Raw genomic sequence first — 21,959 nt, 5'->3', positions numbered from 1 at the left:
GTTCACCGTCACCTTCCCCCCGCTTTCGGCATTTCCCGGCCCCCACATCCTGCTATTGTACCCCCCCATCCGGAGCCGGATCCAGCCCCGGTGCTGGCAGGGAGGAACCGGGATTTTGGGAGGAAACGGGAAGGCTGGCCAGGGCCGGCATGGCGGGCGGCTGGGAGACAGCGCTGGGCCTGGGGCTCTGCCTCGCCGCCCTGCACCGCGGAGGTGAGTGCAGCCCATGGGGGCCAAAATCCTCTTAACTCTGCCCCCTGCCCCACCCCGGATCTGAGACCTTGGGGCACCTATTGGCATTCTCCCGCCTCCTTGTCACCCGACAGGCTGCCGCCTCCCCAGCGTGGCCACGGCACCCCAAACTCCAGCTGGTAAGGACACCTGGTGGGTGGGTGATGCAGGTGGGGAGACACCAGACAATCCTGTTCCCCCCACGCACAATGTGCCCTCCCCACAGCAGTGCTGCGGGACAATTTCCGCCTGCAGCCAGGCGATTTGGTGACCACGGCGGGGCAAGCGTTGGAGCTGGACTGTGTCCCCCCCTTGGGGTACCCCGAACCCTACATTACCTGGAAGAAGGACGGGGTGACCTTGGACTTGGTAGGTGGCAGGTACATGGTCACCAAGGGGAAGTTGCAGGTGGCATCAGCACTACGGAGCGACTCCGGTCTCTACATCTGCGTGGCGGCCAATGCGGCAGGCAAGAGGGAGAGCAGGGGTGCCCGAGTCTCTGTGCTGGGTAAGCCAAGGGTCTCCCGCAGGGGGTGGGCACGTCACACCCAGCCACGGTGCCATGTCCTTGATGTCCCCCTGCAGAGAAGCCGAGCATTGTGCGGCACCCAAGTGAGGCCGTGGCAGTGCCTGGCAGCACCGTGGAGCTGGGTTGCAGCGCCCGAGGTGACCCGGCGCCACAGGTGCAGTGGCACAAGGAGCATGGAGACCTGCCCTGGGACAGGTAGGTGGTGCCAGGGGGGTGGTGTCCCATCCCTGGCGTGGGGATGAGGCTGATGGAGAGCTGGTGACCCGCAGGCACGAGGTGGACCGGGAGCACACTCTGCGCCTCTACGCCGTGACGGCCGCCGACGCCGGCGCGTACGTGTGCACAGCACAGAGCCAGCTGGGCACCGCTGCTGCCACCACCTTCCTCCACGTGGAGGGTCAGTGTGGGACCTCCGTGGCCTCCACCATCACAGGCACCCAGGACCATCCTGGGGTTCATGCAAGGGGATCCATCTAACAGGGTCCATCTAATGGGGTTCATGCAAAGGGGCCATCCAAGGGCAGTCTGTCCATGGGGGTCCATCCAAGACCATCCATCATCCATCAAATTAAGTCCATCCAGCTGAATCATTTGAGGGGATCCATCAAAGGGGGCGCTTCCAAAGGTAGATCCATCTAAACACATCCATCCAACAGGATCCATCCAAGACTTCCATCCCAGAAGCTCCATGTAAGGGGAGCAATCTAAGGGGATGCATTGAGGTGGGAGTTCACCCAAGGGGATTCATCCAAGATCATCCACCTAAAGGGGATCCAGCCACCCTGGTTCCTCCAAGAGCATCCATTTAAGGGGATCTGTGCAAGGTGGAAGTACATTAAAGGGAGAGAGAACAAGAAATATCCATCCAAAGGGTGCATCTAAGAGGGACAGATCACAGGGATGTATCATGGGATCCCATCCCATGTCCCTGGGGGCGACACATCAAAGGGGGCCCATCCAAGAAGGGTCCATTCAGGACAGACCCATCAAAGGGTGCCTATACAAAAGGGTCCATTTGAGTGAGTCCATCCAGGTAGACATCAGGATCTCCATGTGCAGGTATCTGAGGTAGGTGTCTGGGCAGGTGCCGGGGGACCTTGGTCCTGCCTGGTGCTGCCATTCGCCTTCTTCTGCCTCACAGACCGGCTGGCAACGGGCCAGCAGGAGGCTGCACCACGGGACCTGCTGGCTGTGCGGCTGCACCTGGACAACGGCACTGCCCTGCCCACTGCTGCCGTGCAGCTCCGCTGGCAGGTTGGTGTGTGAGGCTCGGCTGCCCCCAAGGGGAGGGGAGGGATGGGACACATCCCCGTGTCCCGCCTTAACTTGGAATCCTTCCCATGCCGTCAGTTGCTGATGCCGGTGCCGGTGCCTGTGGGTTACATGGTGCTGTACCGCAGCCTGCTCCCGGTCACCACCTCCTGGATCCAGCACGATGCAGGCAGGGAGCTCAGCGCCGTCATCCCTGCGCTCCGCAGGGGCTACAAGTACGAGTTCAAGGTCCGGCCCTACACTGGAGGGACGCAGGGTTCAGACAGCAACAGCAGGCACCTCTGGATACCTGAGGAAGGTGAGTTGTGTCCCCCGGGATGTCTGGGGAGGTTGGCTGGGGGTCCCAAGGGTCTCAACATCCCTGTCCCAGCAGTGCCTAGTGCAGCGCCCCAGCGTGTCACCATCCAGGCTGAGACAGGGAACGGCACCGTGGTCGTGAGCTGGGAGCCACCTCCTCCTGAAGGCCACAATGGCGTCATCCAGGGCTACCAGGTTCGGGGCAATGGGGCGAGGGGGCAGGGCTGGAGTTTTCTGCCCCAGGAGGGTCAATCCAAGGGGATCTATCCAAAAAGGGAGTCTGTCAAAGGTGGGCAAGGGGGGAACCATCCAAGGAGTCTGTCCAGGAGGCATCTCAACATGGGGGTTCATCCAAAAGGGCAACCAAGGTGGAGGTCCATCCCAGGGCATCTGTTAAGTGGCATCCAAGGGAGTTCATCCAAAGGAGTCCAGCCTAGAGGATTCGGCCAAGGGGGTCCATCCAAAGGAGTATCCATCAATGGGGGTCCATCCAAGAAGTATTCACCCAAGGAGGTCCATCCTAGTGGCACACAATGGAGCCCATCCAAAGGGGTCCTTCCAAGTGGAGCCCATCAAGGAAATTCACCTAAGGAGACCTGTCCAAGTGAATCTATGCATGGGGGATCCATCAAGGGATATTCATCTGAAGGGGTCCATCCACAAAGGGTCCATCCACAGGGGGACCATCAAGGCTAATCATCTAATGGGACACATCTTCTTGGTGCCTGCCAGGTCTGGTCGATGGCTGAGGGCTGGCAGCGTCCCACCAACAGGACAGTGGACGGAGCCACCCGCCGCCTGGAAACCCTCCTGCCACAGCCTGGGGCTGAATTCTGTGTGCAGGTGGCAGCTTTCAACAGTGCAGGGCTGGGGGTTCCCAGCAACGCCACGTGTGGAGTCCTGGGTAGGAGATGGAGAGCAAGGTGGGGTGGTGGTGGGGGTCCAGGTGGTGACATGAAGTGACACTGATGGGACCCTTATAGGGCTGACAGCAGGGAGCAGCAGGGTGGTCCAGGCACTGCGGCAGCCTGCTGTCATCGCAGCCGCTGGCTCCATGCTCTGGTTGGCCCTACTCGCCCTCCTCCTCCTCCTCTGCCAGCGCCGTGCCAGCCAGGACGCTGCAGCTCGCCACAGGTGAGAGGCCATGGGGTGGGGGACATGGCAGATCCCCGGTGTGGCGGGGATTGATGCACTGACAGCACCTCTCGCTCTGCAGGCTGGTGGCTGGTGACTCGCCGTGGCTTGGTGGCCCCTGGAAACCCAGCTGTGCCCCCCAAAACCTCAGCAGCAGCAGCAGCCTCAGCAGCCGACTCCTGGGCAGTGATGGCAGGGACCCCCACCCCTCCAGTGAGCCCGCTGGGGACTGGGCTCCCCACCCACTGCCATGGGACCCCCACCCCTCCAGTGAGCCCCCTGGGGACTGGGCTACCCACCCACTGCCATGGGACCCCCACCCCTCCAGTGAACACCAGGGTTGGGACCCCCACCTCGTGCTGTAAAGCCTCCACTCTCTGCCATGGAACCCCCACCAATAGCGTGGGGCCCCCATCCATCCCATGTGATGCCCTTGGATCCCCACCCGGTTCCATAGAGCCCTGACTTGGTGCAACAGGACCCCCAGCCCTGGCCTAGGACCCTCACAGAGTGCCATGGGACCAGTGAAGTGTACCCCAGACCCCCACCCTATGCCTGGAACGCCTAGTGCAATGGGAACCTCACCACTGTCTGTTTGCAGGCAGCAAGGATTTGAGGACACACAGACCCAGGGACAGAGGGGACAGGGGACACATGGCCCCATGGGTGCTCTGACCTCTCTTACTCTTCCAGCCCTCTCCTTGGAGCCGCCGAGCCTTGGCCCTCCCACACCCCCCATCCACAGCAGCCTCCGTGGGGGACACCCACCGCCCCTCAGGGACATGGGGTGCTGTGCTGGGGGGCATCCCGGGGTGCATTCCTCACCCAGCACCCCAAACCCAGCACCCTGGGAGCGTGTTCGCAAGAGAGGTGGGTGTGGGGGGACATAGGGGGGACATGGGGGGACAGAGGGGACTCCAGGGTAGTGGCCCATGGTTCTGTGTCCCTCATTCCCCTTCCAGAGCTGCATCAAGTGCACAGCACCCCGGTGCTCATAGCTGGCCCCAGCCACATCCCTGTCACTGGAAGTGGAGGCGAGTGGGGGGCAGATTTTGGGTTGGCAGCCAGGCAGCGTCAGCAAAGGGGACACGAGGATGACACCGCCGCTGCCATGATGGACAGCAGGGACTCACGGCTGCCGATCTTCAGCTCTCCAAAACCACGTCGGGGCAGCATTTCACTGGCCTCTGGTGTAACCAGGTCACCAGTGACACCCCCGAGACCACCCCATGCCTGGCACCCGCCAGTGACACGGTGAGTCTGGGTGTCCCCATCCAGATGGGGGCCCTGCAACCCAACCTTTTGCTGTAAAACCCAGCATGTCCCTTGCACCTGCAGGTCCCCGGCCTCCGTGTGCCCCAGGGACACATCTCTGGTCACCAGGCATCCCAAGGACATGTCCCCAGTCACTGGGATCCCAAGGGACATGTCTCCAGTCATGCGATGCCCCAGGGACAAATCCCCAATCACTGAGAGCCCCAGGGGTGTGTCACCAGCCACCAGGAACCCTAGGGACATGTCCTTGGTCACTGAGCACCCCAAGGACATGTTCCTGGACAGCAGGCATCCTAAGGATGTGTCCTCAGCCACCAGGACCCCCAGGGACATGTCACCAGCCACCAGGCACCACAAAGATCCATCACCAGCAAACAAACACCAGAGGGACACAGTCCTGGCCACCAGGCACCCTGAGGACACCTCCCTGGTCACCAGGTGCCCCAGAGACCCATTACCAGAGGCCAGGTGCCAGAGAGACATCTCACTGTCCACCAGGCACCCGACAGACATGTCCCCAGCCAGCAGGCACCCTAAGGACACATCCCCAGGCACAAGGCTTCCCAAGGACATGTCACCAGCCACTAGGCACTGCAGGGACAAGTTCCTGGCCTCCAGGTATGCCAAGGACATGTCCCCAGCCAACAGGAACCCCAGGGAGCTATCACTTGTGACCATGCACACAAGGGACATGTCCCCGTGCAGCAGGCTCCCTGAAAACACGTCACCGACCTTGAGGCATCCCAACGACACATTGCCAGCCACTGGGCACCCCAGGGACACATCCCCACTCACCAGGCAGCCTGAGGAGATGCCACCAGTCTCCGAGCACCACAGGGACAAGTTCTTGGGCACCAGGTACTCTAAGGACATGTCTCAGGCCACCAGAAACCCCAGGGACCCATCACTGGTGATCATGCATAAAAGGGACATGTCTCTGTGCAGCAGGTACCCTGAAAACATGTCACCAGCCACCAGGCACCCCAGGGACACATCTCCAGCCACCAGGCACCCCAAGGACACATCTCCAACCACCAGGCACCCCAGGGACACATCTCCAGCCGTCAGGCATCCCGAAGAGGTGTCCCCAGTCACTGGTCACCAGAAGGAGATGTTCTTGGGCACCAGGTACTCCAAGGACTTGTCCCCAGCCACCAGCCACACCAGGAACATGTCCCTGGAGACCAGGCACCCAAGGGACATATTCCTGGCTAGCAGGTACCCCAAGGACACTTCCCTGGCCTCCGGGCGCCTCTCGCCAGCATTCAGTGATGGGGTCCTCACGCAACAGCAGGTGGCTGAGGTCCTGGAGATGGACCAGGACACTCCCTGCTGCAGGTATTCCCCATCCCCCTGGGACACTCCCATGATTGCAGCATTCCCTGGTGCCAGCAGTTACCCCCACTGTGTTCCCCACAGACCCGCGGCACCGACCACACCACGGTCCTTCTCACCCCTGCACACCTACGGCTACATCTATGGGCCACCAACCTCTGAGCTAGGGGAGGAGGAGGAGGAGGAGGAAGAAGAGGAGGAGGAGGAAGAGCGCACAGCCACCAGGGGCTCGCCGGGAGGGTCGCTGCTGAACGGCTGGGGGTCTGTCTCAGAGGACAACTTTGCCAGCACTCGCTGCAGCTTGGTGAGCTCCTGTGACAGCTCCTTCCTCCTGGACGCCAGCTTCGCCCGGGCGCTGGCCGTGGCTGTCGATGGCCTCTGCTGCAGCCTTGAGGACACTGATGGGGTCTATGGAGGTGAGTGAAGGCTCCCTGGACCCCCTCTCTGACCCTGAGCACTGTCACCTCCCCAAGGAGCATGGCTCCATCATGGCACCATGGTGACGCCACCGTCTCTTGCCTTCTTCCCTGCAGGTCCCTCCCCACCACCATCACCCTTGGAGCAGATCTTCCCACCTGGAGTCCACACTACCACCTGGGACTGGTGGACAGCACTGGAGGTCCCACAGAGGACCAGGACAGGGGCAACCATGAACAGTAGCTCACAGAATGGTGAGTAGTGCCCCAATGCCAGGGTGGTGGGCACTGGGGGTGGTGAGGTGTTGCAGGGTGTTGGAAAATGTTTCCTTTGCTTTCCAGGTGGCCAGGGGTCAGGGATTGGCAGCCCCTGGGCCAGGGAAGGTGGCGAGCTGGGGACAGGAGGGACAGGAGCATGGCAGTCCCCAAGGAGCAGGACGCAGCAAGGCCAGAGTCCCCTTGACTCAGCTAAAATCCAGCTTTATTAGGCAGTTCCCCAAACAGGGGTTCTTTACTAGGAAAAGCCACCCACAAAGGGTGGGTGGCACCAAGGCGGGTGGGTGTCCCTTCTTACTCAGCATTCTTGTCCTTCCCAAGTGTCCTCCTTCTTCCACAGTGTCTCCATCTCTCCTCAGCATCCCCACTCCTTCCCAAATTCCTCATTTCTCCCCAGTATCCTCATCCTCCCCAAGAGTCTGCATCCTTCTAAGTGTCCTTGTCCTTCCTCACTGTCCTCCTCCTTCCCCAGCATCCTCATCCCCCCTAACTATCCTTCTCCAGCCCCAGCACTGTTGTCCATCCTGTGTCCTTGTCTTTTCCTAGGGTTGTTGGCCCCCTGAACATCCCCATTCCTGCTGATTTTTCCCATTCCTTCCAACTGTCCTTGTGCTTTCTGATAGTTCATGCCCTTCCTCAGCATCCTTGTCCTACCTTGTCCATCCTTGTCTCTCCCAAGTGTTCTCATCCTTCCCAAGCCACCTGAGTGACCTTGCGCTCCCTCTAAATGTCCTTGTTCCTCCTAATCATCCTCATTCCAGGCTTCTCAGCCCTCCTTAGTGTCCCCATCCTTCATTCAGGTGTTTTGTCCCCCATGCCAAGTGTCCTTTTCCTTCCCTGCTGTCCTCATCCCCCTGCAACCATCCTCCTTGTCCCTTACTACTGTCCTTGTCCCTCCCAAGCAATCTTGTGTTTCCCAAGTGTCCTCTTCCCCCCAGCAATCCTCAATCCCCTGGAAATCCTTGTCCTTCCTCCATGTCCTCTTCCATCCAGGCATCCTTGTCCCCCAGCCTTCTTTGTCCCTCACCAGCACCCTCATCCATCTGCTGTGTCCTTGTCCCCGCCATGTCTTGTCCCCCACAAACTGTCCCCTTCCCTTTCAATCACTTCATCCCTCCTAGACGTCCTTGTCCTTTCCCAGCATCCTTGTTTCTCCCAGCTGTGCTTGTCCCAGGATCCTTGCCCCACTTAAGCATCCTTCTCACCCCTCCCCAGCGCCCTCATCCCTTTTCTGCTCATCTGTCCCAACTGTTTCTGCCCCCAGGGTTCATGTCCTTCCCTGAGCATTTTCCTTGTCCCTCCTGAGCATCCTTGTCCCTCCCCAGGGTCCTCATTCCTTGTGAATTCCTTGCCCCACCCCAAGAATCCCTGTCCCCCCTCACGCTGATGCCCACCGGCCGCGACCTCTGTGCAACCCTATTTCCATGGAGCCGCTCAGAAATTAAAAAACATCCCTCCGTGTCCCCTGCGTTCCCATCCCCATGTCCCCGACTCTGTCACCGACTCGCCCTCCCTTTTATCGCTTCTCCTGCGGCGTGCAGGGATACGGGGCCCCGGGGCGGCGGCAGTGGCCGCTCCCCTCGCCGCGGTCCCCCGGTGTCCGGCTGCGCCCCGAGCCGTGCCCGCGGGAGCTGCTGGAGCCGCGGGACGAGACGCTGCCCGTGGTGGAGCAGCTGCCGGACACCTGCCCGCGGGGCAGGCAGGAGGGTTTGCTGTAGGGGACGACCTCATCTGCAGGGGAGGGGACAAGGTTGGGGCTCGGCGGTGACAGCCCCAGCCCTTTTGTCGCGCAGCCAGTCGGTGGCTGTGCCTTACCGCCGCGGGGCGGGCGGGGGGTGACCCTGCGCTCAGCCCCGCTCGGCTCCAGCTCCGCACAGGGCCCGGGGGTCTCGCCCGGCGGCGGCAGCGGCGGCGGTGGAAGGTCTGCGGCAGAGAGGGAGGACAGGGCTGAGCTCCCCTGAGCCTCCTGAACTCCCTGGTTTTAATTCCCACTCACCTCCCGTCTGCTTTTCCCGGCGGTAGCGGCTGCATTTGGGCTTCAGGCGACTTTTGGAGATCACACCGCGGGTTTTCCCTTGGGGGTGGGGATGGCAGCGTCAGCCCCCCCAGTAGTGGGAGGCAATGAGACCCCCACCCACCCAACCTGGCCCCTCAGGGCTCACCTGTGCCAGGAGGGCAGCGGGCTCGGGGCGGGTGGCCCTCGCTGGCATCCGGAGTCACCGAGGGACTGGGTGCCTGTGGGGGGGTGCTGACGCCGTGGGGGGGTCTCCTGGCAAAGAGGGGGGTGGAGTGAAGCCAGGGTAGGGGGGGTGGGATAGGGGCTTAGTGGCCACCACAGTGCTGGCATAAGCCCTCTAGAACTGTGCCAGAGCTGGAAGAAGCCATGTGGAATTGTCACAGCTGGATGGCACTGGTGTAGCTGGGCTGAAGTGCCACAGCTGGATCACAGCCACACAGCTGGGGTGGCAAAGGGGAGCTGGATGAGTGCAGTGGCACAGCCTGGCAAGGTTGTGATAGCATGGCTGGCCTGCAATGGCACATCTGGAGCACAGCTGGGTAGAGGCTGCTCAGCTGGATTGCAGCAGCACAGCTGGATCACCACACATCTGGATTTCAAGCACACTGGCAGACTGCAGCTGCACAGCTAAATCATGACACACCTAGATCATAGCACAGCTGCACTGCAACCATGCAGTTTGTAGCTGCACAGCTGGGCCATAGCACAGCTGGACTGCAATCATGGCACTTGATTGCAGCTGCACAGCTGGACTGCAGGGCCATGCCAGAATTGAGATGGCACAGGTGGATCATGACAGAGCTGGGTCACGACAGCACAGGTGAGTGATGATGGCCCAGCTGTCTCATGATGGGGCAGCTGTATTGCAATGCCCCAGTCAGCCCACAATGTCATGGATGTGTCATGACAGCATGGGCAGAGCACAGCTGGAGAGCAGGGGTGGATGGTGACACCATGGATGGGTCACAAAGAGACACCTGGACCATGGTAGGACATCCAGACTCCACTGGGGCATCCAGGCCCCAATGGTATGGCCAGACCATGGTGGCACAGCAGGACCAGATCATGATAGCGGGGATAGATTGTGATGGGACACCCAGGCCATGGTGGGACATCCAGAGCCTGATCCAGATCCAGGACCTTGGTGGCACAGCTGGACTGTGACAGCATGGGTGACACATCTGGACCATGACAGCACGGCAGAGCCAATGGTGACGAAATGTCTGGGTTGTGATGGAACACCTGGACCATGGTGAGGCATCTTGACCCCAACAGAACATCTGGACCCCAATGAGACACCTGGACCCTAATGGCACAGCTGGACCATGACGGCATGGCAGGGCTGGGTAGTGACAGCATGGCTGAATAGCAATGGAACACCCAGGCCATGGTGGGACATCTGGACCTTGATGGGACATCTGGACCCCAATGGGGGACATCCAGAGCCCAATGGCACGGCCCTAGCAAGCAAGGCCCATCTCCTACCGGGGCAGGAGGGAGCTATCGAAGTCGCGGAGGCGAGGGATGTCCTCCGTGGTGCGAGGTGACGGTGTCAGCGTGGCGGTGGAACGGCAGCCGGAGGAGGTGGTGGGTGAGGATGCAGCGGTGGCACAGGGGATGTCCTCACCAGGGTACCACACCTCCATCCCCAGCCTGCAGGGTGGAGACCACAGGGTAGGTGCTGGGGGCAGCATGCCCAGCCCCCGAGCCCCCACACTCACCCTCCGGCTGCCTCTTCCTCCTCATCCTCCTCTTCCTTCTCCTCCTCCTGGGCACACTGGCTGAGCTCACTGGCTGAGGGCGGCGGGGGCAGCAGCTCTGTCCAGCTCACTGCCGGCGGTTTCACTGCTTGCCCCAGCTTTGCTTTGGCCCCTGTGCCAAGGAGGGATGCTGGGGGGGCTGTGGGGAGGGCACGGCACCACCAGCACCCACGTGTGCCCCCACCCATCCGACCACCCTACCGTGCTCAGCCCGGCCACGGGGCACCTGGGAGGCTGCAGCATCCATTGGCTGGGGACCCCCGCCAGGGTAGGAGGCCCCATACTGTGAGAAGGGGCGGGGGAATGTGCAGAGCTCCTCACTGTCAACCTCGATGGTGCTGTAGACCGGACCCTCGCCAGCCCCCGCTCCAAACTGTTCCGTCTGGGCGATGTAACGGGTGATGCCGGCATCTGCAGAGGGTGACCAGCATCAGCAGGGACGATCATGACTCCCCCGATCAGAGCCACCCAGCCCCTTGCTGACCCCTCACCGTTGTAGTATCTCTCAGAGGTCCCCAAGCAACCGGCAGCACTGGCTGTGCTGCCACCACGCCACGCATCCACCAGCCACGGGTAACCAGCGCCAGCAGCTGCCCTGCAAGGGGATGGGGTGAAGGAATGCTGGGGGTCAGCCCTGGGGCTCCCGGGGAGGGCAGGGGATGCCGGGGAGGGCAGGGGATGCCGGGGGCGTTACCTGGGGTTGCTGCGCACTGGAGCCGGGAAGGAGACTGTGGAAAGAGATGGGGGTGAGGGCAGCGAGAGGCCGAACTGGGACCCCGCAGCACTTATGGGCTTACCGGTGGGTGTGTAGGCAAAGGATGCTGTAAAGAGAGGGACAGTGGGTGGCTGATGGGTGAGGGGTGAGGGGCCCCAGGGGTAGCACCGCCCTGTACCAGTGAAGTGGCTGAGCTCCTTCTTCCTCCGGCGGTGGCTGTAGAGCCAAGCAGCAAAGGCAGCGAGGATGACCCAGCAAGCACCACCAACACCGGCAATGAAGGCTGGCTGCCTGGCTACCTCTGCTAACTGCTCAGCCAAGCTGCTCCCGCCTGCTGGCCCCGCATCTCGCTCCACCAGGGGGGCTGCAAGTGACACGGGAAAGAGGGACACACCGGCGGGGTGCCAAGGAGCCACCCCCAGCACTGCACTGGGTGACCCCATCGTGCCCCACCCATGGGTGCAAGTTGTGACAATGAGGGACTCACCGATACGGATGGGGACAGGGGCACTGCGGGCACCCACACCAGCACTGGTGGCAGCAGCAACTTCAGCACGGTAAGGGACCCCAGGGACTAGTCCCTGCAACACTGTGGCCAGCACCGTCCCCTCCACGCTCTGGTTGATGTGGAAGCGGCTCTCATTGCCCAAGCACCAAATCTGGTGGAGACCAGGAGGAAAAGACAGGGAACACCCATAAGGACACCAGGACATGGTGTGATGAGTGGACAGAGTGGACCTGCCACATCCCTGCTGCTGTCCACGCTTACCCGGTAATCACGGATCACCCCATTCTGCTCTGCCGGAGGTGGTGGCTGCCATGAGATGCGGACACTGGTGCCGTTCCCAGCCACACTGACAGCTCGTGGCGGGGCGCTGGGGGCTGCCAGTGGAGCACACATGGGTGTCACCTCCAGGCTGTCCCCGGGGACCCACACTATCCCCCGCACCCCTGCACTCACCTGCTTCAGGGGTGCGCAGAGCTCGCACAGCGCTGTCGGGACCGTGGAGTTGATGAAAATAGGGTCGGACCTTGACCTCGTAGTCCTGGCCCCAGCGCAGCTCGGTGAGCAGGGCCCCCCGCTCCCCCGGTGCCCACACCGTCCGTGCCTCCTCCCAGTGCCCGCCGCGCTGCCGGTACAGCACCCGGTAGCCCTGAAGGAAGGGTGCCTGGTGCTCCACCTGAGGACCCGAGGGAAGGGTGGGATGGGGGGATGGTCGACACTGGGAGCCCTGTAGCAGTAGGGAGGCTCAGCACTCACGGTCCAGGAGAGGTGGACGGTGCCCAGTGGCAGCACCACAGGCTCCTTCAGGTGCACAGCCACTTGTGCCAGCTCCTGCTGCACCTGCTCAGGATCCAGCCCTTGCTGCATGGGGTTGGTGTCCACTGGAAACATGAGAGGGTGGAGGGTCCATGCCTATCTCCACTGGTGTCACCAAGGGAAGGAGCCATGGTGACAGCACATACCCATGGCAGGTTCATGGGAAACTCCATTGGTATCACTGGGCAAGGATGGACCCAAAGATTTTGGGTGCACGGGCACCTCCATTGGTGTCACCAAGTGGAGATGGACCCAAGGGTGGGGGGTTGTGGACACCTCCACTGATGTCACTGCTGGCTCTCACCTCGGGTGCGCACAGGCTCCGAGACGCCGCTGGGGTCACTGAGCCCGTAGGCATTGACCGCCCGCACCAAGAACAGGTAGACAGTGTCAGGGACAAGGCCGGTCACTGTGTGGGTCTCACCCTCCACATCAGCTGCCACTGTCTGCCACGGGCCACCCGCTGCCTGGCTGCCAGGGGACAGGGGTGACACGTGACAGGGTGGTACCAGGCCACCACATCATCCCTGCAGCCACAGAAAAGGCTTGTGTGATACCTGAAAGCCTCCACTATGTAAGAGGTGACATCGCTGGCACCACTGTCCTCGTTCCTTTTCCAGCTCAGGGTGACACTGCTTTTGGTAACGTTGGTGACCACGGGGGTGGAGGGTGGCCCAGGGAGGAGACCGGGTGCAGGGGAAGGCAAGGAGAGGTTGGATTCATCACCTGCAGGGAGATGCATGGAGGTCTGGAGTGGCTTTGTTCCCAGTGCCACAGTGTCCCCGCTGCAGTGACATCTCCATGACCCACCTTGTACCTCCAAGGAGATGCCCCAGCGCGTCTCACCCGCTGGGCTGGTGGCCACACACTCATAGAGCCCGGAGTCTCTCACCTGCAGGGGGAAGAGCTCCTGCCCCATCACCCTGAGCACCCGTCACCTCAGCACCCAGCACCCTGAGCACTCACCACGTTTTACACCCACCACCCTGAGCTCCACAACTGCTTGTACCCACCACCACGAGCACCCATCTCCCTTTGCCCCACCCCTCGCAGCCCCTGCCCCCTCCCTGCCGTGTCCCACGGTGCCCCTGCCGGGGCCGGCTCACCCGGAGGCCGGTGATCTGCAGGGTGCCGTTCTCCAGCAGGCTGGCACGGGGCTGGACACCTACCAGGGCACTGCCATCCTTCAGCCACCCCACGCTGCCTGGGGGGTCATGGGCCCCCGCTCTGCAGGGCAGCCGCACCGTGGCCCCCCCTGGCAGCACTGTCCGGTTAGTGGGGAGCAGGCTGATCACCGTGGGGTGGAGTTCAGTGGGTGCTACAGGGAGAAAATTGGGAATTGCTGGGTGGTTGGGTGGGTATCACTCATACACCGAACGTGCCAGTTCTCCACTGGCACTGGACTTACCCCCTGTCACCTCCAGGCCTGCCCTGGCCAGGACACTGCCGGCCACGCTGATAGCCTGGCACAGATAGTGGCCGGCATCGCTGGGCTGGACGTTGACGATGGTCAAAGCACCGCTGGGGCTCACCCAAACACGGCCAGGAGGGATTGGGGGCTGGCCCGGGAACAGCAGGGTCTGAGAGGAAGTGGGATTAGTGGGGAGATGAGGGAGGGGGAGGATGAGAAGCAGGGGATGAGATAAGGACAGGGTTAGGGGTGGGAATGGGAATGAGACTGGGGATGGGATGGGATGGGATGGGATGGGATGGGATGGGATGGGGACGGGATGGGGACAGGGATGTTATAGGGACTGTGATGGGATGGTGATGAGGACAGGTAGGAATGAGGATTGGTGCTGGTGTGAGGCTGAGATGAGATTGGGATGGAGATGAGATGGGGATGAAGTGGGAATTCAGATGAGGATTATGATGATAATGAGGACAAGATGGAATGGAAATGGTGATGGGACTGGGGGGAGGATGGGGTTATGATTGGGTGTGGGGTCAAGGATGAGGGAAGGAGACAGACCTGGCTCCCCTCCTTCTGCCAAAAGACAGCAGGCGGTGGGTTGCCCTTGCTCTGGCACTGGAAAGTCACGCTCTGGCCAGGGGTCACAGCTTGGTCGTGGGGCCCAGTGACAAGCTGGGGGGGCACTGCAGCAGTGTGGGGAGAGACAAGGGCTTGTCTGGGCGCTGCAGCAACACCCAAGGGCGCTCCCTAGGGCCCCCTTACCGTGCACAGTGAGGGTGCCCGATGCCTCCGACCTGCCCACGCTGTTATCAGCCACGCAGGTGTAGGTGCCCTCATCCTCCACCTGCAGCCGGCTGATCCGCAGGGTGTTGTCTGGCAGCACCTCCCACCTGGGGGCAACCCCATGAGGAGGTGGCACCAGCAGCACGCTGGGACACCAGAAGGGCATAAGGTGCCATGAGGTCGGCATGTAGTGAGGATGCAGGATGTGATGGGTACAGTGGAAATCTGGGATGCAGGAAAATGGGAGATGCAATGGGGATGGGAAATGTGGTGGAGATGTGGAATGTGATGGGGATGTGGGATGCAATGGGGTTGTGGGCTGCAGTGAGGATATGGGATGTGATTGGGATTTGGGATACAATAAGAATGTGGGATGCAGAGAAGATGTGGGATGCAATGGGGATTTGAGATGCAAAGGGAGATGTGGAATGTGATGGACATGTGACACAAGGGGAATGTGGAGTGCAATAGGGATGCAGGATGTGCTGAGGACGGAGGATGCACCAGGGTTATGGGATGCAATTACTTGATGCCATGAGGATGCCAGGTGCTCCAAGCACACCAGGCTGGCACACACTGATGCCACCCAGCTGCACCACAGAACCCTGGCTGGCCTTGGTGTCCCTGAGCCACCCCCCTCGCCCCCTACTCACCTTCCCAGTGGCATTTCACCCTCCTCCTTGCGCCAGCGCGCCACCGGCTGCGGATCCCCCACCGCCTCGCAGGCAAACTCCGCCGTCCCCTCCACCAGCACCACCTGGTTGTGGGGCCTCTTGCCAAATGCTGGGCGCTCTGTGGGGTGGCTGTCAGTCCCACCAGGATAGCACCCACCTCCCTTACACCCCAAAAATTAAATCCCCACGCACCAAAGACGACCAGCTCGGCCGGCTCGCTGTCCCTCTCCCCCACCACGTTGGTGGCCACGCAGACATAGACGCCAGCATCGCTCTTGTGAGTGCTGGCCACCATCAGCTTCCCACCACGGATCTGCAGGAAGTAGAGCTCATCCCATATCCCCATCACATCCCACATCCATGCTGTATCCCACATCCTTATCACATCCCACATCCCCACTGCATCCTACCCCCCATATCTCCACTCCATGACATCCCACATCCTCATTGCACACACACACACCACATCTCCCATCCCCATCAAATTCTGCATCTCCATTGCATCTCATATCCCCATCTCATCCCAAATCATCATTGCATCTCTCATCCTAACTGCATTCTGCATCCCCATCACATCCTGTATCCTCATTGCATGTCACATTCCCATTGCACCCACACTCTCATCACATCCCATATTTCCATTGCATCCCAAATCTCTGATGTGTCCCATATCCCTATCCCATCCTACATCCCCATCTCATCCCATATCCATCACATCACATAACTCTCTGCTGCATCCCACGCCCCCATCACATTCCAGATCCTCACTGCATCCCCATCCTCCCTGCACCCACATCCATGTCACACATCCCCACATCCCCATCGCATCCTGGATCCCTGTAACATTTCCCATCTCCCTGGCATCACTTTCAGCCCAGTTCTGGACCCCTAGTTCATCCTTGACTGGTGGGGTAATGATTGGGTTGTTCGGTTTGTTGGTGGGGGGAAAAACGGAGGGAGGTTAGTTATGGATGGAATGATAATAAATGGTTTTGGTTTAATGTAGGGAAAGGTAGTTAAATGCTTGAAGGCTAGAAACGAAAAACTACAAGAAAAAAACAAACGAACATATAAAATAGGGGTTTAGGTAGTAATTCCTGGAAGGTGAAAATAGAAAAAAATATGTCTGGCAACCATTGCACTATCTGTTAATTCAGAGATAAGTAAGGCACACCGTCAGCCGCTCGTCCTTGTCGCTGACCCGGACTCCGTTTTTCTTCCAGGAGACGCTGGGCTCGGGGTGGCCGCGGGGCGGGACACACTCCAGCACGGCCGGTTCTCCCGCTGCCACCACCACGTCCCCTGGGGGCTGTCGGAAATCGTCCCGCAGCACTGCGGGGACACAGCGGCCTCAGCAACCCAGCCCTGCACCAGGGCCATCGTCTGGTTTTAATTTATCTTCATTGATTTTACTTTCAAATTGATTTACTTTCAAATGTTTGCAAACATTTTCATTTGTTCTCATTTGTTTCCAATTATATTCACCTCTTAATTTGTTTTACCATGTTCTCATTTATTTTCACTCATTTTCAGTAACTTTCACTTATTTTCATTTATTTCCAATTAGTTTCCGTTTTTTCATTATTTCTCTTCACTAACTTGCACTTATTTTATTTTTTCATTTATTTTCACTTACTTTGTTATTTTCACTTTCTTTATTTAATTTCTCTTTTTTTTCCACGTTTTAATTTCTTTTCTGTTATTTACATTAATTTTCACTTCCTTACTTCTATTTTCATTTATTTTCACTTGCTTTCTTCTTACATTTGTTTTCACTTAGTTTCATTTATTTCTAATATTTCTCATTTCTTTGAATTTAGTTGCATTTCTTTTCACTTTATTTATGTCTAATTATTTTCCCCTCTTCCCTTGGCAGCAGAGAATGTGAGAGCCCCTCATCCCATAGCAAGTGGAGAAGGCTGGGCTTAGGGATGATACCAGAACCCCAAATTTCCCCAGCTCAAATCCTCTCTCAGGACTCACCGGCCACCTCCAGGGAAGCGTTCCTGCTGGTGGCCTCTCCCAGGTAATTCCTGGCCACGCAGACATAAATGCCCTCGTCGGGCTTTCCCCGCCTCCCGTGCAGGATCCGGAGGAAGAAGAGGGATCCTCCCGGGAGGAGGGTGCGGTGGGAGCGGGGATCCTCCCGGTCCGTCTCCACCCGCTCCCCGTCCTTGTACCACTCCACCACCGGGGCCGGGCGCCCCTCGGCCTTGCAGCTCAGCGTGGCCGGCTCCCCCTTGGACACCAGGACATCCGTGGGGTGCTCCACGATGCGGGGAGCCGTGTCCTCCAGCTGGCTGTGGGATCCTGCGGGAAGATCAGGAGGGGTAGGGATGGGGTTTGGGGGGATGAGCATCCTTGGCTTGTGTGGTGCTTTGCTGGCTGCTGCTTTGCTTGGAAGGCAGGAGGTGAGAGATGAAATGTGGCCAGGTCCCAGCCCAGTGTATCCCATGGGGAGGGAGCAGAATCACAGAACCACAGAACCACAGAACCACAGAATCACCAGGTTGGAAGAGACCTTCAAGATCATCAAGTCCAACCCAGCCCTAACACCTCAACTAAACCATAGCAGTGAGTGCCACATCCAATCTTCTTTTAAACACATCCAGGGATGGTGACTCCATCACCTCCCCAGGAAGATGATTCCAGTACTTTATCACTCTTTCAGTAAAAGACTTTTTTTCCTAACATCCACTCTAAATTTCCCTTGGTGCAGCTTAAACTCGTGTCAGGAGGGTGTCAGGCAAGGCAACTGGGACAAAGCAACTTCACTCCCAGTAATGGTCTTTTCCACCCAATTTCACCTGGGCATTCCTGAGGAAATGGAGTTGGGGCTAAATTCTCCCAAAACAGGGATTTTTCCATCAGCTGCAAGTGCTGCCTTTCTGTAGCAGAGCTGGTCATTCAATGCAGAAAATTCTTAATTTTAAGTTTTAAAGAGCCCCATATTGGGGTTGTGAGGCTGTTCCAGGAAAAAAAACCAACCCCTGCTAAGGCATGGGAATTGATGGATGGTCATTAATGCCAGCATAATTAATGCTCATTAATGCTGGTGTGTCTTGGTAGTTTGGTCCCCAAGTGTCACTGCTGGCCCATTGGCACAGGCACACACCACTGCATGCCCAGCCACACGTGTGCACATGGGTGTGGGTCTGCATGCACCTGCATATACACAGACATATGTGCAGCTGTGCATTGTGTGTTTACACAGGTGCATGCATGTACATGTGTATTACAAGTGCAGGGGGTGTGTGCACACATGCATTGCACACACAGGTGCATGTACACGTGTGGGCAGTCAAGCAGGGGTATGCACACACACATGCAGGCACACACGTGTGCTTGCTCTTACACACATATGCACACATGTGCATTCAGGCAGGGGGGTGCATGCACAGATGCACAGATGCATTCACGTGTGTGTGTGTTCATGCAGGCTGTGCATGCACACACACACACACACACCTGCACATATGCATGTATGCAGGTGAGGGGGTGTCCTTACACACACACACACATTCACACAGGGGTGTGCATGCACAGGCTGCACACACAGATCCATGCACATCTGCACACACTCGTGGGGCCGTGAGCCTGCACTTACCCACATTGCTGCATGCACACACATGCACACACATGCACACTGCACACACATGCACACATGAACACTTCACTTAAATGCACACACACATGTACACTGCCCATAAATACATGCATGCACATACCTGCACACGCATGCACACATGAGCACACTGCAGGGACATGCAAATGCCTGCACAATGTACAGACATGCACACTGCCCATAAATGCACACACACACGCATACATGCACATAAATGCACACACATGCAAACACCTGCACACTGTATAGACATGCAACACCTGCATGTTGTACAGACATGCACACATGCACACGTGTGCACACACACACACCACACACGTGTCTCCCACTCACACACGCCCTTCCCCTGTTCCCCCACACCCTCGGGGGTATGCGGGCATAAAGGGGCTGCAATTTGGGGTGCCCATGGGGTTGCCATGGGGATGGGATGTGGCTGCCATGGGGATGGCAGCAATGCTGCACGGTACTGGGTACCCCCGGGGGGCACAGCAGGAACTGAGGGGGCCGCAGCTGGGCCCGGTGACTAATTGGGACAAGCAGGGGGTCAGGGCAGGCCCCTTCCTGTGCCCGGCTGGCTATGCAGGGGTAGGGGGTCCCGTGAGGTTTGGGAACACCCCCGCCCCCTCACCAGTCACCCAGGGCCAGCTGGAGGGGACAGACTAAAAATGAGAGGAGAAGCTCAAAATGGAGTCAAAATTAAGGCAGACACCCTCTCCCTCACCCCTCCTTCACCCCCACTCTGTCCCAGCTCAGGGTCGTGGGGCTGGTTTGGGGACATGGTGAGGATTAGGGCACACGGAGCTGTTTGGAGGACACTGGGATGGTTTAGGAATGTAGAGACAGTTTGGGAACACGGAGCCAGTTCCAGTTAGTAGTCTGGGGACTGGCTTGGGGATACAGGACTGGTTTGGAGGCATGGAGTCTCTCCTGATTGTGTCTGGGAGTTGGTTTGGGCACACAGGGACAATTTTGGGACACAGGGCTTGGAGACGGGATGGATGTGGGGACACGAAGGCTGTCTGAGGACACTGGGTTGCCCCTGGTTTGGGATCTGGGGACTGGTTTGGGGACACGGGGACAACTTGGGGATGCTGTGTCTGTCCCAGTCGGTGGTCTGGCAGTTGATGTAGGAGCACAGGACAGTTTGAGAACAGGGAGCTGCTTGTGATTCAGGATTTGGGAACACAGGACTGGTTTGGGAACACCAGGAGTGTCCTGACTTGGGGAGAGTGGGTTGGTCTCGGTTTGGGGTGGTGGAGACGATCTAAGGACACCTCACCATTTCTGGGAGTTGGCCTGGGGACAGGGAGCTCCCAGAATGGGGACACGGGGCTGGTGTGGGGACACTGGGTCAGTTCTGGAGTTGGGACACGGGGCAGGTCCCGGTTTGGGGACAGGGGAACAGGTTGGGAATCCAGTGTCGGTGCTGGTGGGGTCCCAGCTGGGGTTGGGGTCTGCGGGCTGCTTTCAGCATCACCGCTGGACCAGGAGCAGGAACTCCGGGACAGGGGGACAGGAAGACCGGGGATCACGTACCGTTACCGGGGGTGAGATCGGGCAGGTGCAGCGCGGCGATGGAGCGGTTGATGCCGAGCAGGAGCGAGGAGTTGGAGCCTTCGGCTCCCAGCGAGTCGGCGAACAGGTTCATCTGCAGCAGCGTCTTCAGCAGGTACCGCAGCATCCTGCCCCGCCTCTGCTCGGCTTGGCTGAGATCGGCTTGGCTCGGGTCGGCTCTGCACGACACTGCCCGGCACGGCAAAGACTGGCCCCGCTCAGCCCGGTCCGGCTCAGCTCAGTTCGGCTCTGCTCGGCTGAGCTCGGCTCAGTTCAGCCCGGTCCGGCTCAGCTCAGTTCGGCTCTGCTCGGCTGGGCTCGGCTCAGTTCAGCCCGGTCCGGCTCAGCTCAGTTCGGCTCTGCTCGGCTGGGCTCGGCTCAGTTCAGCCCGGTCCGGCTCAGCTCAGTTCGGCTCTGCTCGGCTGGGCTCGGCTCAGTTCAGCCCGGTCCGGCTCAGCTCAGTTCGGCTCTGCTCGGCTGGGCTCGGCTCAGTTCAGCCCGGTCCGGCTCAGTTCAGTTCGGCTCTGCTCGGCTGGGCTCGGCTCAGTTCAGCCCGGTCCGGCTCAGTTCAGTTCGGCTCTGCTCGGCTGGGCTCGGCTCAGTTCAGCCCGGTCCGGCTCAGTTCAGCCCAGTCAGCCTCAGCCCGGCAAGACTCAGCCCGATCCTGTTCAGCCCGGTCCGGCTCAGCCTGGTCCAAATCAACTCAGTTTGGCTCTGCTCTGCTGGGCTCGGCTCAGTTCAGCCCAGTCTGGCTCGGTACAGCCCAGTCCGGCCCGGTTCAGCTCAGCCCACCTCGACTCGGCTCAGCCCAGCGCGGCTCAGCCCAGCCCGACTCAGTCCGGCTCAGCTCACCTCGGCTGGGCTCAGCCTGCGGCACCGCCCCTGGGTGGGGGCCGGGCCAGGGCGGTGCTGGGGCGGGGTCATGGGGGTGTCCCAGCGTTCCCTCCCCGTGCCTGGGAAGCGGGAGGGGGACGAAGGCGCGGGGTGTCCCGTATGGGGTGGGGGCTTCATGGTGGAGTGGAACTGGCATGACTTGAGGAGCAGAGGAAAGGGGGGGGGGCCCGAGCTGGAGGGGGAGAAGGAAGAGATGCAGCAGCTCCCTGGCTTCACCCCAAATTACGTGACACCACTTGGGGCTGCTGTCACCCCCCTCTCAGTGAGCCCTGAAAGGCAGCATCACCCACTCGGGTGTTCCTACAATCCCACGGGGTTCGAGTGAGTAACATACCCCAACACCGGGGTGTGCTGGTAGGGATAGGGACACTTTGGGGGTGCTGGGACCACCAGTGGCTTTGAATTTGCGGGGGAGGGGGGTGAGGAACACGAAGGAA

The 21,959-nt window shown here is 59.7% G+C and overlaps 2 protein-coding genes across 2 annotated transcripts; one reads left to right on the top strand and one right to left on the bottom strand.

The window, feature by feature from the left end:
* The first annotated feature begins 149 nt into the window (after positions 1-149).
* Positions 150-8,226, top strand: ROBO4 (roundabout guidance receptor 4). The gene is made up of 20 exons (XM_088177768.1): positions 150-213; positions 327-371; positions 458-739; positions 817-955; positions 1,030-1,157; positions 1,902-2,014; positions 2,111-2,330; positions 2,406-2,524; positions 3,062-3,233; positions 3,313-3,463; positions 3,546-3,676; positions 4,157-4,333; positions 4,426-4,717; positions 4,802-5,356; positions 5,444-5,596; positions 5,684-5,866; positions 5,954-6,076; positions 6,158-6,489; positions 6,607-6,744; positions 6,832-8,226. Exons 1-20 carry the CDS (start codon positions 150-152, stop codon positions 6,975-6,977), a joined length of 3,663 nt encoding a protein of 1,220 aa, XP_088033894.1. The 3' UTR covers positions 6,978-8,226.
* Positions 8,227-8,281: 55 nt separating this feature from the next.
* On the bottom strand, positions 8,282-20,755 carry ROBO3 (roundabout guidance receptor 3). Its single transcript, XM_088177767.1, is given in 26 exon segments — positions 8,282-8,496; positions 8,581-8,688; positions 8,762-8,839; positions 8,928-9,034; positions 10,268-10,435; positions 10,504-10,642; positions 10,645-10,953; positions 11,034-11,137; positions 11,237-11,363; positions 11,436-11,621; positions 11,745-11,916; positions 12,027-12,139; positions 12,219-12,438; positions 12,519-12,643; positions 12,883-13,049; positions 13,136-13,304; positions 13,389-13,470; positions 13,685-13,896; positions 13,987-14,158; positions 14,551-14,675; positions 14,755-14,882; positions 15,429-15,567; positions 15,642-15,762; positions 16,624-16,781; positions 17,433-17,759; positions 20,611-20,755. Coding segments are annotated over 26 exon segments (4,116 nt in total).
* Between the last annotated feature and the right edge of the window lie 1,204 nt (positions 20,756-21,959).

The sequence above is a fragment of the Sturnus vulgaris genome, chromosome 23, assembly GCF_052056855.1.
Source record: "Sturnus vulgaris isolate bStuVul1 chromosome 23, bStuVul1.hap1, whole genome shotgun sequence".
In the NCBI taxonomy this organism is placed as follows: Eukaryota; Metazoa; Chordata; class Aves; order Passeriformes; family Sturnidae; genus Sturnus; species Sturnus vulgaris.
The sequence above is the reverse complement of the archived record's forward strand: the minus strand, read 5'-3'. Positions and strand labels throughout refer to the sequence as shown.

What these genes read in the sequence shown, in the direction of transcription:
- ROBO4 (XM_088177768.1), top strand. Translation starts at nt 150, where the DNA reads ATGGCGGGCGGCTGGGAGACAGCGCTGGGCCTGGGGCTCTGCCTCGCC. An exon ending in CACCTTCCTCCACGTGGAGG is followed by an intron (nt 1,158 to 1,901) that starts GTCAGTGTGGGA and finishes TCTGCCTCACAG; the next exon opens with ACCGGCTGGCAACGGGCCAG. An exon ending in CCGTGCAGCTCCGCTGGCAG is followed by an intron (nt 2,015 to 2,110) that starts GTTGGTGTGTGA and finishes CCATGCCGTCAG; the next exon opens with TTGCTGATGCCGGTGCCGGT.